This window comes from Benincasa hispida, chromosome 1 (genome assembly GCF_009727055.1).
Source record: "Benincasa hispida cultivar B227 chromosome 1, ASM972705v1, whole genome shotgun sequence".
Taxonomy (NCBI): Eukaryota; Viridiplantae; Streptophyta; class Magnoliopsida; order Cucurbitales; family Cucurbitaceae; genus Benincasa; species Benincasa hispida.
The window spans coordinates 5,702,493-5,722,658 of record NC_052349.1 but is presented as its reverse complement, the minus strand read 5'-3'; the positions used below and the strand labels follow the sequence as shown (position 1 = coordinate 5,722,658).

The following is a 20,166-nucleotide window of genomic DNA, read 5'->3' as shown; positions in this document are numbered from 1 at the left end:
TTTTATTTGTTATTTATTTATTTATTACTATCAATTATTATTTTTTGGTTGACAAATCCTATAATTCTTTTTAATATATATATAGAGAAAATGTCCTTAACATTTAAAAATAAATAAATAAAATCCCAACAGTTCTTCCCATGTGATTTGCTTCCATGTCACGCTCACGCCTCATTGCTTGTCTTTGTTCCTCTACGGTCGTGTCTATTGTAATATCTTGGACCTCACTCTCTCTTTCTTGCTATTTCGTTTTTCATATTTATAGCTAATCATGTTTGGTCCACCTTTTCATTTTCTTTTAACTATTTATTGAATGAATCCCATAAGTTGTTCTAAAAAAGGATATTATATGTTCACTTGTTATTTTACATTTTTGTCCTTTTAAGTTATTACCCCCCCCCCAGTGCAAAGTTAAAAGTATAATAATTAAACTTGCTTTGTGATATACATTTTTATGTGTTTTTTTATAACTCATTTTCTATATTTCATCTTTTTGGGATACAATTTTGGTCTCTAGGATTTAGGTATAGTTTTCATTTGATCTCTATATCTTAAATGTTACAAATTTGGTCTTGTATGTTAACTATTTGATTTTTTATTTTTGTTTTTGAAAATTAAGTCTATATACAATATTTTCACCTTCAATTTTTTTTTTTATTATTTTCTACTTTTTACTAATGGTTTAGTAAATAAAACCAAGATCTAAAAAATCAAAAAAATTAAGTTTTAAAAACTTATTTTTGTTTTTGGGGTTTGGTTGTGCTTAGAAAGATGCAAATCATTTTTAATGAATGAGGTGAAAAATAGACATAATTTTAACAAACTAAAAACAAAAATCGAAATAATTATCAAATGGGTCTTAGTTTTTAAGTTATGAGTTTAATTTCATCTCAATCGTTAAGTTTCATGATGTTAATTTGATTTTAATTTAATTAATACGTTTCAAAATATTACAATTTTACTTGAAATTTGAGTTTTGTTTCAATTTGGTATTTAAGTTTTGAAACTTACTCTTTTAACCTTGATTTTTCACTAGACATTCACTTTAGTATTCGACGTTAATGTCTATCGATTATTTTAAAATAATTATGACATGAAATTAATAATAATGAAAAAAATAGTAAAACCTAATTAATTACGATTCTTTTTTATTTTGAAATTTATTAATATTCATTGATAAAATTATAATATTTTGAAATTTAGGAAATAAATTGAAATCAAATACGAAACTTTAAATGTAATGTTTTAAAATATAGGGATGAAATGAAAATAAAACCATAATTTTAGTGGGGAAATTGAATTTTTCATGGTATCTTATTATTATTATTTAAATATTATGTTATATTCTAGAGATATCAGAGAGTTCGGAACTATAATGACTTACCAGGAATGACGTTGTAAGAAACACGTGTTACTTTAAAATTCAAAAGTATACATCGGTGCCGTAGAGTTAATAAATGTATATCTTTAGATGACATAAATGACTGCATACCATCAACGTTGCCCTCTCTCGTTTTCCCAAAATTACATTGAAATTTTGAAGGTTATATCAAAATATTTTTGAGTAATTGTAATACGATAATTTTTTAAGATTAATAATACTTTTAAATAATTGTAAATATAGTAGAATCCATCTATGATAAATTTTATTATTAATAGATTTTTGTTATTGGTAGACTGGTACTTCATTATAGTTTATCATTGATAGTCTTAGAGAACTTGATCTAAATTTTGCTATATCTGCAAATTCTTTTACATTGTGCTGTACTTTTGATCTGATTGTTATATTTGTAAACTTCCTCTTGATTTATGTGGGGTATTTGACTAGTTAAATTATGTTCAAATTTTATCTTTTAAATTTTTATTATATAATATAAATGGATATGAATATATTTGCAATATATAGTGTTTGGAAAAAAGAATTAAGGCAATTTTAAAGATGACCGGATAAATAAATAAATAAATAAATATATATATAATAATAATAATAATAATAATAATAAATGTGGTGGTGGTTTAAAGTATTTAAATAATTAAATTTATGACCGATCCTTCAATTTGTAAGTTCAATAGTGATTAAAGTTGGTATCAAACATAAATTTAACATATTCAAACCTTTGTAATTTAAAGCTACACGTTTTGGATTTAATGATCAAAATAAGTATAACTCAATTTGCATCTTAATACGTTAACGTCCAAAAAGTATGTAGCTTGAATTCACTATTCCCTTATTGTACTAAAAAAAAGAGGTTCAATATTGACTTAACTAATCCTATGAGTTGTGGTGAATTTAATTATATCAATACGATTAAATTTTTAATTTTATAAAAAATAATTAAAGTCTTAATCCATTTTTGAAGCATGTGTTCTAGTGTTAGAGGTAAGACATTTGATACTCTTTATTATTCTTATTATAAAAAGAAAAAAAAAACAATTTTTACTCCAAAAAGCTGAAATAAATATTAATTTCATGAGTTCAAAATAATTTTGAATAAATCTAAAACCCAAAGTAAATAGCCAAAATTTACAAATATTTAGACTAAAGAACCAACAAACTAAGATCGTTTTTGTAAGGAATATATTTTCTTTTTCCTTGTGTCAGCGGACAAACCCAAATATTGTTCTTTTAGAAACGACTTTTATCTTTCTTTGATGCCAAAGATAATATTGAAATTACCACAACCCATGTTTACAAACATTTTAAAAAATATATCAATTGTGCATAAACCCTTTTACTTTATTAAAGTTCAAATTCTATACCTCGTTTACCACAAGGGAAAGGGAATCAATGAATCATGATAAAAATCTTTGTTTCTATTTAATAATAACGTTTACTAAAATATATATGAAACAAGCTATCAAATTCAAGAATCACATTCTCATTTTTATTTCAACTCTTAAATCTCATCAATCTCGTAAATCAAACTAGGAATTACATTCTCATTCTTCGTTCGCCTCTTAACTCTCCTCGATCTCATTTGCATTCATTTTAGCTCCACGACCTCATTATTAATATTTTACAATATATCCCTTGCTTTCTCTCTTTTATTTGTGTTATTTATAATTTTTTTCTCTCAGCCAAAAGAAAAAAGTAATTTACGATCATATAATTACATGAACACTTTTTTTATATTGTTTTTAATAAAATTTAAATTTTATTTAATTATAGTCCGTCATTATTTTTAATATCAAATATATTGTTCAAATAAAATTCGTTATTATTAAAAATATGGCTGTATTAATATTGGTTAGTTGATGTAACTTTATGTTGGTCTTATTATTTGGTACTACCAGCTGAATTATTATAATAAAATATCTGTATAAAATAAAAAATACTAATATAAAAAAATAAATATTAGTATACGTCATTACATTAATTACTATATTGGTATATAAATCAGTGATGGATTTTAATAAGTTAGAATTGGGTAAAATTACAAGTTTATCTCTAACTTTTAAAATGGTATTTAATTGATTAAATTACAAGTTTTACTTCGTCAACTTTTAATTTTGTATGTATGTGAAATAGGTTGTAAAAAAATTTGATTTTTTTTACAAATTTCTTGATTGAAATTTAAGCATAACGTACATGTATTTTATTTATTTTATTTTTAAATTTTGTGTATGGTATCAAGTTTGTATGTGGATTTAAAAAAACATATATTGAAAGTTCATAAATTAAAGTTGTAGTTTTGAAAGTTTAGGGATCGAGGAACATAAACCTCAAAGTTTAGAAACCAAGATATATAATCACACGCACGAATTTAACCTTAAAAATATAAAAATAGCATTCTAAAAATTGAATTAAATAATAGAGTGAGTTGTTGATTTAGATTTCATATAACTCGTGATAAACACCATAAAAAAAGAACACATTGATTTCGATTTATTTCATTTCAATTATAGCTCGTTTCGATTTTCAATAGATTAACAATTTGCCTCGAATAAAGTCGACTATAATAATTGATGTAATTATGTTACAATTATTATAACTCACAATTAATTTATTTGAAAACCATCATTATCATTCTCCTTCGGAGATTAAAATAGTCTATATTTTAAATATAAATTATAATAATTACGAACTATAATAACTAATTTTCTTTACTAAATAAGACTATTAAAGTTAAATTAAAGATGATGAAAAATATATGTATATAATAAATGTTATATGAATTATCCGTCTGAATTCTGCAGTGATATTTCTGTTGCAATTGCAATGTACCATTCCCAAAAAAAGAAAGAGGTATCATAATCTCAATATAAATATTCGTAAAAAAATACCACCCACTCGCTATTCAAGGTGGCGGCAACACGCGCTAAAATTTCCTCCCTATTTCTAGCACGCGTGACTATCACGCGCTAAAGTAGGAAATAATGTTCTCCGATGCTGACAGTGACGGCAACCTCTTTCTGCCTCTTCGATTTTGATTGGCTCCCCATCGTACGCTATGTACGGACGATTGTGACGTGTTAATTTAATTCTTTTAATAAAATGATTAAATTATTTTTTCCCTCTGTCTTCTGTGGATGACATTTTTTTTTTTAATTATTTATTTCTCTCTTACTTACCTTGACTTTGTTTAATCCATTTTAAACTCCATTATTTTTACCAAATAAAGAAAAAAAAGGAGGCATTTTCCATTGTTCATTTTTAAATAAAAAGCAAAAAAAAGAAAGAAAAAAGAAAGAAAAATCTTTCTTTTCTTTCTGGTTTATGGATTTTGTTTTTAAAGGATCGAGATTGAAATCTGATTGGCTAAAGAAAAATAAAATTCATTAATGAATAATAAGAAAACGTGGGTCTGCTCTGTTTTTGTGTAATTTCCACCCTCTCCATTTTTGGTGGTGGGAATCAAAACACATCTCTATTGATTTTTCTCTTTCTTTTTCTTTTTTAATATTTATTTGCCATTTTCTTCTTTTGGGGTTTTCAGATTCTTCCCCAAATTTTCCTTTTTTGCTCTCCCAAAATGCTTCCTTAGGGTTTGTTTTTGGCTTGAAGGAGAAAAAAGAACATATTTCCCAAATTTTTCCATTTTTGTTGCCTATTTCTGTGTTTTTCTTCCTTCCCATTTCAGCTAATTTTCTACAACTTCTCATTGGGTTGATCCAAACAATAATCCTTATTATTATTATTTTTTCTTTCCATTTTTGGCCCTCCTCTTTCACTCTGCTCTACCAGAAACCAAGCCTGTTTGGTAAGATTATAATTTCTGGCTCCATTTTCTTGTCTTCTTTTCTTCTTCATTTTTTGCTGTTGCATTATAGATTATTATTCTCGTTCTTCTTCCTCAGAGGGATTTTTTTTAATTTTAAAAAAAAAAAAGAGAAAAAAAATGGTGAGAGGAAAAACACAGATGAGGCGAATCGAAAACGCGACAAGTCGGCAAGTAACATTCTCGAAGCGTCGGAATGGGCTGCTGAAAAAAGCCCTTGAGCTCTCAGTTCTTTGTGATGCCGAACTTGCTCTCATCATCTTCTCTTCTAGAGGAAAGCTTTATGAATTTTCAAGCTCAAGGTATGCAATTTAATATATATCTCTTTTTTTAAATAATAATAATAATAATAATTTTGGCCTCCTTTTACTGATATGAGCAAATAATGATGTGTTATTTATTTATTTTGATATGAGTGATCTGTGGGAATTTTAATGAAGGCCATAAAGAATTTGGTCATAGTTTTAATTTCCTTTTTTTTTTTTTTTACATTTATTAAATACACTATTTGAATATTAAGCTAAATAATAAGGAAAAAATCCATTTAAAATATTATGTGTAGATATAAATTATTTTGTTTTAAAAATTAGATTAGATTTTGAGCACATTGTAAAAGAAAACGCGAGAGTAGTGTTATGAAATATTATAGCTTTAATTTTCATAAAAAGAAATTAGAAAACAAAATAAGCTATAATTTTTGTTACCTAAACTCAAAATTAAGATGATGTATATAATTATCTCAACATTTTACCTTTTTATTTTTTAGTGGGTTTCGGAATTAGTTCAAAATCCAATAAATTTTAAGGCTATTATATGATCATGTTTAATTATTAATGGGTTTTGATAACAGTTTATTTCTAACATTAGGGTTTTCTTTTTTAGTCTGGTTTTGGTAAGAGCTTAGGACAGTGGTTCAGAAAATTAGTCCAAAAAATGAAAGCCAAATTGGTACCATGCCAAGTACTGAAGAAAAGTCTTATTTTCTACACTATTTCTGATAATCTTTAATCACTTGATACAGTTTCTTGTGAGAGAGAGAAAGAGCAAAGAAATTATGAACAGCCTCTGCATAATAACTGGAATCCACTTTAAAATATCAACTCTAATCTTAGACTAAATTGATCTTAATCATATACAATTTAAAAGTATTGAAAATGCGATCAAAATCCCACATTTGTTATATAAGAAGTTTGATTATGAGTTTATAATGGAGTCTAGTGATATCGCGCATTTTAGGTGAAATTAAAAATAAAGTTATAAGAATTTACGAGCAAAGTGAATAATATCATATTATAGATATTCGGAAATTCGGAAAAAAAAAATAGGAAAGTGGGTTTTTTTTTTTTTTTTTTGGGTTGGGTGAACCAATATCTGTAGTGATTTGTACAATTTATTATTAATTATTCATATGATCTAATATATTGATTTAATTAGTATTCTCTTATGTTTAATATATATCCTTTTAAATCTAATTAAGCATAGATAAATAATTATGTCAGTTGGTGTCAAGTCACCTTTCATCTCTAACTCTAATTTGAAAATGGCCGAAAATATTAGATAATGTGGTTTGTTTAAAAGTTTTGTTTTTATTTCATAATCTGTGCATGTTTATGTCATGTGTTTATCCTTATTACAATCTATATTTTGAACTTTTTTTTTTAAATTTGAGTCGTATTAATTAAACCTCTTTGACTAATAATTGTATCTACTTAAATCTCAAACCACAAATTTTACGAGAAATTTTGATTAAATATTAATTTAAATTTTTAACTAATCAAACATTAAACTTTAAATTTTATATCTAGTAAATCTATGAAAATCAGTTTTTCTGATATCGTATTTGCTCCACCTATGGTATTTTTTCCATAAGGGTACCACTTCTTTATATATTATATATTTTGTAACATTGGCTTTGAATTAGAAAATGTCAATTTCTTATCCTTAAAAGTGTGTGTTACTTCAGCGTGCAGGCAACTGTGGGAAGATATCTAAGGCATACAAGATCAGAAACCCATCATCTTGAACCTTTAGCTCATCATCACGATGATTTACAAGTTGTTCAGGTTTGTTCGATCCTTTAATTTTATAAAAATGTCGATAAAAATATTGATAAGATATAGATATAGATGAATAGTTATGAAAAAAAATCATAAACATCTATATATCTATAAGATTTATCTGAATAAATACACAATTATGTTAAAAACCATTTTGATCTCTATACCTTATGACTTATCCCATGTTAATTCTCGTACTTTTAAATATCTAGATTTAGTTTCTTTCTTTTTCTTCTTCTTCTTCTTTTTTTGGTACTTTCAATAATTTTTGTAGAAATTTATAAGTTAACTATACTTGTTTTCATTTCATAAGTGAATATATTTTTAAATTTTATAATCGAAAAAACTAATAGAACTAATTTTAACATTTATTGAAATTACAGACTAAACAAATTTCAAATTACAGAGACTGAATGATATTTTTCTCTATTTTATATCACAGTCTGTAGCTTTTTTTTTTTTTTTCTTTTTTCTTCTTTTAATAACTAATGGGTTTTGTATATATATTTGTCTTTGCTTTAATTGTGAGTAAATGAAGAATGAGGCTGCAAGTTTGTTAAAGGAGATAGAATCACTTGAAGTTTCAAAGAGGTAGAATTATAAGCTGCCACCTACTGTTGAGGTTTTTAAACGCTTGAATAGTCATTTCAAATAGATTCTAAATCGTCGTTTAAGACGTTTTACTTTGACTATTTTGTTCTAATTACTAAAATTGGATTTGTACTACACCAGGAAATTGTTGGGAGAAGATCTAGGATCAAGCTCCTTTGATGAACTTCAACAAATAGAACAGCAGCTAGAAAGGAGTTTATCCCATGTTAGAGCTAGAAAGGTTCAAGATCAATTACAATTCTTTTCACTCTGGTTGCTTAAATTATTAACGAACAAACTTTGTCATTTTTTTCATAAATACTCCTATATCTTTTAAAGTTGTGATATTATCCCTGAATTTTTATAAACGTTTAATAAATATTGAATATAAATTAAGATGAAATTTCGGATTTAAAATGGTGTGGCACTGATCTAAAATGAAAATGTCGATTACACCATACTGTTTTAGATCATCACCATATAATTTTTAAGTCATGATTTTGATTTTGAATTCTAAAGTAGTTTTAAAACGTTTATAAAGTTGAGGGGTAATATTGCGTCATTTTTAAAAGTGTATGGAAATATTTTTAAAACAAATGAAAAAGCTTTGTTAGTTTGATTTATAGGGAGAGAGAAGTTGACTTAAATTAATGTATTTTCACTTTTCTGATTTTCAGAACGAGCTTTACAAGGAACAGATTGAACAACTAAAACGAAAGGTTAGAAAATAAAAATAAATGCTTTAAAACTTGATGCTTCCAATGGGATTTATGGATATTTTATAGGCATGAACTTTTTATTTTTCTTGTCCTCTAATTTTTTCCCCCTTTTTCTTTTTTGAGAAAAATAACAGGAGAAGAATTTGGCAGATGAAAATGCAAAGCTGGCCAAAAAGGTGAGTTGTTAATCATCTGTGGTCACATTTGCTAAAACATTATTTTTTCAAAAACCAGAAAAAAAATCCAAATAACCAAGTTTCTGGTGTGATAGGTTATTATAATTTAGGGTTAAATTACGGGTTTAGTATCTAACCGTTAATATTGTATATAATTTATCCCTAAATTTAAAAAAAAAAAAAACAAAAAAACAATAAAACAATGCTTCATATATCCAATTTGCTGTCCAATAATAAGTTCCTAACTTGTAGAAAAGCATAAAAAGCATAATTCAACTGACATAAAATATTAATTCTTGATCAAGAGGTTTGAATCTACTACCCTCTATATTGGTAAAAAAAAATAAAAAAAAAAATTTGTGTTCAATAAATTATTTAAAATTTTCAATTTTGTATCTAATAAATAATTTAAGCCATATTTGATAATCATTTTGATTTTTAGCTTTTGAAAATTAAATTTATAAACATCTCTCTATATTTCTTGCTTTGTTATTTACTTTTACTAATGTTTTTAAAAATTTAAGTCAAATCTTGAAAATTAAGGTTTCTTTTGATAATTATTTAGTTTTTAGTTTTTAGTTTTTGAAAATTGAACCTATTTCCTTCTCATATCTTACAATAATTTGTATCTTTTTTAAGTACATAGTTTGAATTCTTAATTAAATTCTAAAAACAAAAACAAGTTCTTAAAAGTCAACTTTTTTATTTTTCAGATTTTGGTTTAATTTTTTAAATCATCAATAAAAAAAAATAGATAACAAAGAAAAAAATTTAGAGGAGAAAATAGTATCTATAGACTTAATTCTCAAAGACAAAAAAAGAAAAAAGCTAAATAGTTACAAAACAGTGCCTAAGAAAAACAAAAAGTTTTTGTGTTTTTGGAATTTGACTAAAATTCAAATCTCGTACTTATGAAAAATGCAAATAATTGTAATTAGAAAATGAAATAGTCTTCATTTAAAAAAAAATACAAAAAAACAAAAAACAAAATAGTTACCTATAATTTTTTTAAAAAAATTCAGACATTTATATTAGATATAAAACTGGAAGTCGTAACTTAGGGTTTGATTAGATATAAAAGTCGAATAATTTATGCAATAAAATAGTTAAACTTTAAAATTTGTGAATATATATAAAAAAAAAAAAAAAAGTAGATATTTGTAAAGGTGAATAGTGAATCTATTAAATAAAAAATACAAAATTAACATAGGTATTAAACACTAAATTAAAATGCAATTGTGATGCAGTACTGTGTTGAACAAGAGCGTCAACAATCACCAACTCAACAGTTAGCAGAAGTTTCACCTTATCCAGAAAGTAGCTCCATTTCAGACGTTGAAACCGATTTGTTCATTGGACCTCCCAACAAGTCCAGATCCAACTCCAAGTGACTTCTTCGTTTGGTAGTACCCTAGTCAACCACTTAACCACCCTTTTTTTTCTTCTTTAAATATAAATCTATCACAATTAATTAATAATAATTTCCAACTGCTTTTCCTACCTTTTTTTTTATTATATAATTTGCCAGCTTGAATAATGACGTCAATAAGAAGAAGAGAGCCATCGTGTGTGTTGAGTACGGGAGGGAATTATTGGCTTGCCAATTAAATTGTGTTTTACTGTATATTAATTCTATATATTTTCTCTTTTATCGATTCTCACATCTCATTTATTATACCTTAACCTTAATTTTTTACTCTTTATTAAAAGTTTTTATTTTAATTTCGTTAACTCGTGGTTAATTTTATCATGTATATTAAAATAAAATTAACTTATAAGTTATATCGAATGAATAGTAGTTATAAACATTCATCAATGTGAATGAGTTTTTATCTTCTCCATCGTCTATATTTATATAGGGATAATTATATATATATATATATATATTTGGTAATTTATAGGATTTTGGATATTAAATATGATTTTGAGTTAATTTTAAATTAATACGGTTATTAATTTGAGAGTTAAATAGATGCAAATCCTTGAATTTAATGATATGAATTGTTTCTTTCCCATTCATTTTATAAAAATTCTTATTAATAGAAAAATCCAAAAAATATTTATACTATATATCAAAAAGTTTCAAAGTGTTTTGTATTTTTTAAACTTTTTGTTATAAAGTGTTAAATATTTTTACTTTTTTTTATATATATTTAAAAAGATCTCGAATGATTATCGAAAGTTGTCTACTCGTCTTATGGTTTTAGATCAACATGGATATCCCATTATGGTTTCCATGACTTCTCAAGTCCTAAATATAGGATAAATATTGGGGAAAAAAAATTAAAATAATGATTCAGGATATTTGGTCTAGAGAATTGAAGTTGAGGAAGTGGAGTTCGTGGATCTCACGGCTAAAAAATATTGTACACTTTGAGTCTCACAGTTGTACTCTTCGTCCTAATAAATTATAGTCTCATGACTTTACAAAAGTTCTTTTAATGGAGTAAGATGATTTAAGTGGAATAAATGTTTTCCTTCAAAATATAATATGTTATATTTTTAACATATTATAGGAAAGGACCACTCATTTATTTTTCTAATGATTTTTTTTAATATTATCCCATTGTGGTGTTCATAAAAGATAAAATATAACTACCATGTAGAGTATATTGCTTTATATTTTTTTCTTTGTGCCCTTTGATCAGTTCAACAGACAGTTTTGCCCTCTTGCCTTCCTTTCATTGTTTTTTCTTATTAGATTAAGATATTCATGTAAGATACCTCAAAAAGTAGTTTGGATTATTGATACAACTCTATAATATAATGTGACTAAGTTGGCTGCCTCTGTCACATGACGACAAACACATAAATTAATGAGCCTTAAATTTGTAATATGATAAAATTTCATTGGGTATTATGAGAGGGAACAACTTTTTTGTCGCCTTTAATTTACTATTTAGTATGTATCGTATAATACTATGATGAATTTCTAAAGTTTCTAAACAAAATATTCATACGAATAATGAAAAATAAATTAATGAAGAATATAACAAACAATAGACATCAATCTTGTTTATAACATTGATGTTAAAACTTAATTCTACCTTTTGAATATAAAAAATATCTATCACATTAAAAAATACAATATACCTTTTAGATAAAATTAAATTAAATTTAAAAATTAATAAAAATAAAAAGCTCCAACTTCAAAACTTCTTTCTTGAACCTGCTCTTTCCGCAAAACATTTATCTCAAAATATAAACATAATAAATCAAGAGTAAACAAACAACCAAAAAATACTTTGGAGTGACTAACAAAAAAAATCTAAAATTACTTCCTCCATTTATCGAAACAAAGTCAAATGCAAACAATCCCCACCTTATACAATTTCACGTTCAAAATTACTAACTTCCTCCATTTATCTTCAAACTCATAGACGTATATATGCATGTTATATAAATGTGTCTATAAAAGTGAGACTAGTGTTACTGAATATATATATAAACACCCTATGGGACCTATGACGTATTAGAGATGATGCCATAAATCTCGTAGGGTCCTGTAGTTTATAATTGTATTGTACAAATATTTTATTTATTTAATAAAATATGAGGTCTTTTATTGGATATTTAGTAACATTAAGCCCACAGACCAATAAACTAACTTCCAAGATTATATTTTGTAGCTTAAACATGTATGTATAGACACATAGATGGATTGATAATCTATATGGTCTGTATTAGATGAATAAGGCTAGATACCTTATCTTGGTGATACTACGAGTATGACCCGCTTTGTAAATGTTATCATTGTTGTAAAATGCTACAAATGATCTGATTCTGGTCGTTCATGTAGAGACATGTTAGCGGAAATATTCTATACAAAGAAGTTCATATAAAATCAAACCACAAAAATGACTGGTCTCATTATATAACGACGTTCAAAATATAGATTTACATTTCATCATGATGATCATAGGTGACATGACCTAAATCCCGAGTGGGTTGTGAACTCCTGCCTATGAAGACGGTCATTTGATTTGTATGGGTGAGAGTGGTCAGATCGTCGACTCAACAAGCCTTATATTTTAAAGATTCGTCTAATGGGATAGCTGGGAATACAGCTACACAAGACGAAATTCACTCCTTCCCCGATGTAGAAAAAAGTAGATAAATTGTTCCATTAAGGGTCGATTCCAGGGTTTGAACAATATAGCACCACATCCTCTCATCGCTCAAGAGGAGTCTAGTCATAGTTGGACTATGATTTATTGTCTCTTAGAGGGATTAATGGTAAAGAGTTAGATGCAACTACGAGAGCAAAACGATAATTTTGGCCTTACTGTACTTACGAACAATTTATGAAAGGTCATCGCTTTGTTGATTGATTATATCCAATTGACACCGAAATATATCTGTAATGCAAATAGTGTAGTTGTCGATATTTAGTGGAATATCCGACAGTTAATGGATGTTGAGTAAATTAATTAAAAAGTTTAATTAATTATTAAGTATTGATTCAAGCTACAGGTCCATGAGGTCCCATCTATAGCTCAACGGGTATTTATGAGAATCATTTTTGGATTAATTTGAATAGTTCAAATTAATTGAGTAAATTAATTATATGTCATATAATTAATTTAATTTAATCAAGGGTGAGTTAAAAAAACAATGTATTTTTTAAAAGTAATGACAAAAACAGGATATATAGGAAATAAATTACAAAAGTAAGGTGGAGGGAAAAAAAGTATTGACAAAAAGAGGATAGCAGTACACGATTTTTATGTCAGGTAATCGTGGACGGGTCCACGAGTTCCATATTTTTATTAATTTTTTATTGTTTTTTGATTTAAGTGGATACAAAGTGGAACAAATCTATTTGAATTTCACAGTAAAACAAATCTATGTGAAAAATAGATTTAACCAAACAAATCTATGTGAAAAATAGATTTAACCTTCATTCGTGACTAGAAATTTGATTCGATTTTTATTTTATCATAGGCCTTTAAAAATTTGAATTTCACAGTAAAAAATTCTCAAAAAAATACAAAAAGAACACTAAAAAATAAAAGAAGAATACATATGTTGGAAAAAATGTGAAAAAAAAAGATTTAGTCTTAATTTGTGGCTATAAATTTGATTCAAATTTTATTTTATAGTAGGTCTTTAAGAATTTGAAATTTTGAATTTCACAATAAAAAAATTCTCTGAAAATGCAAAAAAAAAATAATTCGTGGCTAGAAATTCGATTCAATTTTTATTTTACGACCTTTAAAATTTTGAATTTCACATTAAAAGATTATCCGAAAATACTAAAAAAATAGAAGAAGAACAGAAGTTAGGGAAAATGTGAAAAAAAAAAAAAGATTTAACCTTAATTCATGGCTATAAATTGGATTCAATTTTTATTTGATGGTAGGTCTTTGAAAATTTAAATTTCGATTCTCCGAATATGCAAAAACGCTAAAAAAAATATAAGGAGAGACAAAAGTTGGGGAAAATGTGAAATATATATATATATATATATAGCCTTAATTCGTGGTTGGTCTTAAATCGTGGACTGGTATACATTTATGTGCTGACTCAAAACTCGTGGACCGCGTCCACGATTTCACAACCCTATTTTTGTCAAAAGTATCAAACCAACCCTATTATTTACTATTATATATTTAATGTATTATAATATAAAATTTATTTTAGAGGAAATAATATTTGAATGTGATTCAAATATTAATTATGTGAATTAGATTCATATAATTAAATTTAATATAAATGAGATTTATATTAAATATCGTTGTTGAGATAATTAAACTATAGGTTATATTGCATTAGATACAATATAAAACTATAAGTTATATGTTATATTTGATATAACATATAGTGTAATATATATTATACAATAAAGTGTTTATCATATAGATATATATTAAAGTTATTATTAAAATTAATTTTATTTATTTATTTATTTTTGAAAATTATTTTTAGGGAGGAGTTGCAACTCCCTCCCTTGTAACTCCCTCCCCTTTTTATTTCTACTATATTAGTGGGAACATGGGTTGAAAGGATTCATTTTCTTCCTCTTTTAGGTTTTACATTATAGTTGTGTGAAAATTTTGATATCTCCTTCCCAAAATCTCTCAATTCTCTTAATTCTCTCACTCGCAAAAAAATCATAGTCCACACACTCCCGGATTCTCACACCGGAGAATACAAAGGAAATCAAGTGATGATGTCCATTGCAGGGTTTCAACTTCGTGATTTTGGGGAAGAGGGTACATAAGAAGATCGTTCATCGAGGGTTAGTACTCTTCCCTTATCATCTCCTTATTCTATATTATATTTCCTTTAGCATGTTGTGTTTTTTTCCTTGATTGCATGCCATCTTGTATTTCTTTTGTAAAATTGTAAATTCTGTATATTTTGGATTTAGGTCCGATCCCGTTTCCGCTCAAAGACCTTCAATGGTTCCTTCATGACGTGCATAAAAGCATAATATATATATACATATAGTATATATATATATACAAGTACTACTAACCACAAAATACCAATTAGCGAGGGGTAAATAAATAGTTGAAAATCACTAATTCCCCATATCTATCCCAATTTTCACATATAACTTATAGGACATACATAAGAGTAGACAAATTTTTGGAAATACTTGTCTTATGGATGAATTTCATGAAGTATATATGCATAAATACGACGGATTATACTATAAGCAACATGGAGTATACATGTAAACTTATAACAATGTTCAATAAAAGTAGGATTACAATAGTATATATAGACGACTTATAAGTCCCATATGGAGTTATAATGGTATATAGAGACGATATTTTTAGTAATGATTGCATGCAAGAATTAAGGCCAACCTATCTCAATGGCCTTGAAGAGCGCATTCCATTCGAAATTCAAAACTCACCTTACCCTCCAATTTCAAACCTCAAAAGAAAAACTCCTCAAACTCATGACTACAATTGCAGTTGAAATGTAGAGCTTCAACTAGAGTTCGCTAGCAATGTTGCACATAAGAGACGATATAAGGTTCACGATGCCATTCCTAAAAATATGCACAAGTTATATTTGCTTCGGTCCTGCTTCGGTTTAGTAGAAAGCACAATTAGGATAAGACCGAAGGCAAGTAGAGAAGGAATCTTCACCAACATAACTGTAATATTCTCTTTCATTCCTTCACCACGTCTAGCCCCTTTGTTTCTATTTTCACCGTCGTCAATGATATAATTGTGGTATAGTAAATGAATGAACGAATGGTAAGCAGAAAGATAAAAAATGAGAAATCTCAACCCTAAATATAGACAATAGAAATATTAATAATATTTATAAACACTTGCAATATTCGGTTGGTTTTGGGTTTATATAGAATATACAACTATTTAAATGCTCTTGAAAATATCTTACTTCTAATAGAAACAATGGTATTTTCGTTGTGGAGATTATCTCGAATAAATTGATACACATGGTATAACTAGAAAAAAAATATTCACCCTAGGTAGGTATTTTTGCAATACTTCTAGCAGTTTAGACATTTTTCAACATTGGGTATTTTAGGTAGTCATTGCTTATACATATATATATATATATTCTTTTGTATGCCTTTATTATTTCATCCTTTCCCAATTAAAGCTAATATTGCTATTTAAAAAAATAAAAATCTAAAATTGACTAATTTAAATTTTTACAATTATTTTGAATTATGATGGAAAAAAAATAGCTATTTCTCCTTAAATTTTACGTGGGCTCATTAGGACCGAGGCCCAACTCTTATGGCCCAAACATGGGGCCTCCTATAAACTGACGAAGCTTCCAGAATGAACAATAGAAATCGAAAGTTGAAGAAATACTGAGAGAGAGAAATGGCGGGAGAAGCAGAAGCACCAAGGAGAGCTTATGGCGCTTTTCCAAGAGCCTCTCATGCTCCTCCTCGTCCTCGTTTGGAGCCCGTTGATCGCGAAAAGGTTTCTCTCTTTCTCTCCTCTATTGTTAGGGTTTCTATCCCTTCCGGCGTTCTCTGATTCTCAATTTTGGTGTTCATTAGCTTGTTATTGAATCTATCTTCATCTTCAATCGTTTTCTTCTTTCTTTGCTCTATAATATCATAGGAATCTCTTTGTTTTGATGCTTATTATTTGAAACTCCGATTATTGCCTTTTTGCTACCTCTTAGTGTTCGGAGCTGGCTGTGTAAACACAGATATCAACTTTCATTTTCTACGCTGAGTAATTTTGTATCTCTTTCTGCAGACTTGTCCTTTGCTGCTTCGTGTTTTTACGAAGGTACGTTGTATTTGTTGAATTAATGAAATTAATCTATAGCAACAACACTATAATTCATGCATATTGATTTTTAAAAAATAAGAATATAAACGATCAAATTTAGAACTGCAATTCGACGTTGAGAGCAAGATCTTCCTCAACCAAACAGATAAGAGTTCTAAATTCTCTATGTGAAATAGGAAGTAGGAGAATTGAATATGTTTAGTGTATTGGAGAACATAACCCTTGCCTCCTATTTATAAACTTTTCGCTAGACCCCATCAATTACCGTAAAAGTTATTTGGGAATCCACTTAATAAAGTTACATACTGAATAATAGACTATGGACCTATTTAATTATAGGTTACTTTAATTAGCTCATTCAAATAGCCAAATAATATAAACATACTAACATGTGGTCCACATTTTGATTATCAGAATCAAATTGATTAAATATTCTAATAGTATTTTGATGCTGGCTATTGTTTTTATGGATTTTGTTTCGTATCTATGGAAAGTACCCCAAGAGCAAGTGCGTTCCATCGCTTCAGGAACCGTAGTTTAACCCAGCCGCTTTATCAATAGAGATGAAATGGAGTGCATTGGATGTCGAATTTGTGTGAAATGTTGTTTTGTTAATGTCATCGTGGTAAGAGACAAGACTTAGGAACCGGATTAGAGGATCATTCTAGCAAATTTCCTTGGTTTTGCGTTGCTACATTTAGGTTATGAGGTTATATTGCTTCTGGTTCTGAGTAATGCCGCATTTGAATTATGGACGTGTCATTCTGCTGTTTTTGCAAATTTTTGGCAGATTGGGAGTCACCATTTCAACGAAGACTTTGCTGTGAGAGGCAAGGAGCCGAGGGATGAGGTTCAAATTTATACCTGGAAAGATGCTACTCTTCGCGAGCTAACTGATCTGGTTGTATTTCTCATTCCTTTTAAACCTCTCCTCCCTTCACGCTTTGCATGACATAAATACCAATGATCTGTATCTTTTTGAATTTATATTCGTGATGCCTTCTTAGAAACCATTTCCCTTCCATTTTTCCTTGAACTTACATGTCTGTACTTTTTTTCCCCTCTGTGTGGGGGAGTTTACAGGTCAAAGAGGTAGCTCCGGAAGCCAGGAGGAGAAATGCTAAACTTTCCTTCGCTTTGGTTTATCCTGATAGACATGGCCGATTTGTATTGAGAGAGGTACCTATTTTCTCTCCTCTCCTACGTAGGTCATGCACAGGGATGATATACTAGAAAAACATCCATGACTCTACGCACTTTTTACTTAGTTAAAGTGTATCAAATTGATCACCCAAGTCGAATAAATGGTAAAATTACTATTTGTTATCACTTATCAAAACTAGGCTAGCCAAAGTGAGCTAGCTCAATTAGCATAAGGTATCTGTTAAAGACCAATGAGTATGTGGTTCAAAATTTATCTTAACTAGGCTAGATATTGCCCAAAAATTCATCCCACAAATGCTCAAATGTAGCCATACTGCCATAGTATTACTTGGATTCGACCAGAAAAACATTAACACTTTTACAAGTTAAAGCAACAAAAAGCTAACAACAAAGCTCACAAACCCGGCCACACAAATGCTTAAGTACAGATATCAGTACTCGTGATAATATTCATACAACTATGAGATTGCCATATATGTCAAAGACAAAATTAACAACTGAACTAAGGGAAAGTATCAAAATACTTATTTATTCTAGTTTTGGTATCAATTCAACGAAATGAAGATTGTAGGGTTGGATTTTACTCACTCGATTAATTGCTGATATAAAAATAAATAAGTTTTTCCCAATTGTCAATCTTGTTTGCATATGACTTGTTAGATTGAGAGGATACTTTCAAACTGAACTCTTTCGTAGTCTTAAGAAAGTTTGATGCGCACCATTTGTTGAAAGATGGGTAGTTCTGCTTCTTGGACGTACGAAGGCATTAAACATGCTGGACTTGTGCTTAAGTTGCACTCTTGCATGACTGTGATGTAGATGATGAGTTGGTGCAGAAGGACTTACTAGTCGGATGTTCGTTAAATGAACTTAGGCTGAACTGAAATCTTTTGTTCGGAACCACACTGTCATCATGCGCTGCTGTAGCTTTCAGTTTCCTTAGCCCGCAAAGATTTTTCTATATAAAGGGCTTTAGTATGTTATATACTTGAATTTGTGATAAATTGCCCTCACTTAATTAATTTTTTGTAATTTACGTTTACACATGTATGGAGAAACAAAATTTAGTTTTTAGTAGACGTTACTAGTTACCATTTTGAAAGTTGATGGTTTGATCTCCATCTCTCTAATTGTTGTGTTGAAGATCCCACGTTGAAAAGATGAAGATATCTCACAAGTTTCAAATACACATGAGTTGCTTCTCTCCTTCTCAATTAATTTTGAGATAGAAACTCATTTTATTTAATATAGTGGCATAACTCATAAGGTTTAAATAAGTATTTGGTTCAAAACATTAAGGGACATGTGAGGATCTCATCCCACGTCGGACAAATGAAGAGACCACAATTTTTATGAGATACATGAGTTATCATTCTCATTACCAATTGGTTTTGAGACAGAAATCTATATTTATCTGTAGTGAACTAAAAATAATTAGCTTGAGACATATGGATTCCGTTTCTTTATGTGAAGGTAGGGAAGACATTCTCGTTTGGAAATGGACGATTAGACGATAGCTTGGCTTTGGCAGAACTCGGGTTTCAGGTAAAGCAAACATGCCTTTCATTTTCGGGATATCAATCCTATATCCCTTCTCATACTTGCTGCAATTTTTTCCACGCAGATCGGAGATTACTTGGATGTGGCAATTATATAGGGTATTTGGTGCCTTATATCCTAACAATAATGCCTATGTCGACTGGAAAAGGTATCGGGGTTCCTTTTTCTAGTGAAGAACCAAACGAACGAGGATAATCTTGTAATGTATATTCCATTTAAGAATTGGTTGAAAATCCTTTACTTGTATGTCTTGTTCCCTTGGGCCCTATCTTTAGATCATGATAGTCATCGTTATGTTCATTTGAGTTGCCTTCTTGTTGTATCGCATTGCATGAAGCAGGCCTTAGGATAGAGTTTTCGTTAGGACGATAGTGGTGGAACTATTTTTAGCCTATGATTATCTTAATATTAGTTGTACGCGTTACTTTTGCTTTTAT

General features: G+C 28.2%; 2 protein-coding genes across 3 annotated transcripts; both read left to right on the top strand.

Annotated features, from left to right (window-relative positions):
- The first annotated feature begins 4,828 nt into the window (after window positions 1-4,828).
- LOC120089283 (MADS-box protein SOC1-like) lies at window positions 4,829-10,423 on the top strand. Of its 2 annotated transcripts, none has more exons than XM_039046716.1 (8): window positions 4,829-5,201; window positions 5,331-5,521; window positions 7,183-7,282; window positions 7,815-7,867; window positions 8,009-8,108; window positions 8,545-8,586; window positions 8,721-8,762; window positions 10,010-10,423. In XM_039046716.1, exons 2-8 carry the CDS (start codon window positions 5,340-5,342, stop codon window positions 10,151-10,153), a joined length of 663 nt encoding a protein of 220 aa, XP_038902644.1. In that variant the 5' UTR covers window positions 4,829-5,201; window positions 5,331-5,339; the 3' UTR covers window positions 10,154-10,423. The 2 variants fall into 2 exon arrangements, with proteins under 2 accessions (XP_038902644.1, XP_038902636.1); XM_039046708.1 differs by having other exon boundaries at window positions 4,830-5,201; window positions 5,299-5,521.
- Window positions 10,424-16,536: 6,113 nt separating this feature from the next.
- LOC120071302 (histone deacetylase complex subunit SAP18) lies at window positions 16,537-20,166 on the top strand. Its single transcript, XM_039023499.1, has 6 exons — window positions 16,537-16,684; window positions 16,970-17,002; window positions 17,796-17,906; window positions 18,089-18,184; window positions 19,643-19,714; window positions 19,794-20,166. The coding sequence occupies exons 1-6, from the start codon at window positions 16,583-16,585 to the stop codon at window positions 19,824-19,826; spliced, it is 447 nt and encodes a 148-aa protein (XP_038879427.1). The 5' UTR covers window positions 16,537-16,582; the 3' UTR covers window positions 19,827-20,166.

What these genes read in the sequence shown, in the direction of transcription:
- LOC120089283 (XM_039046716.1), top strand. Translation starts at nt 5,340, where the DNA reads ATGGTGAGAGGAAAAACACAGATGAGGCGAATCGAAAACGCGACAAGT. An exon ending in TATGAATTTTCAAGCTCAAG is followed by an intron (nt 5,522 to 7,182) that starts GTATGCAATTTA and finishes GTGTTACTTCAG; the next exon opens with CGTGCAGGCAACTGTGGGAA. An exon ending in ATGATTTACAAGTTGTTCAG is followed by an intron (nt 7,283 to 7,814) that starts GTTTGTTCGATC and finishes GAGTAAATGAAG; the next exon opens with AATGAGGCTGCAAGTTTGTT.
- LOC120071302 (XM_039023499.1), top strand. Translation starts at nt 16,583, where the DNA reads ATGGCGGGAGAAGCAGAAGCACCAAGGAGAGCTTATGGCGCTTTTCCA. An exon ending in TGCTTCGTGTTTTTACGAAG is followed by an intron (nt 17,003 to 17,795) that starts GTACGTTGTATT and finishes AATTTTTGGCAG; the next exon opens with ATTGGGAGTCACCATTTCAA. An exon ending in GCCGATTTGTATTGAGAGAG is followed by an intron (nt 18,185 to 19,642) that starts GTACCTATTTTC and finishes CTTTATGTGAAG; the next exon opens with GTAGGGAAGACATTCTCGTT.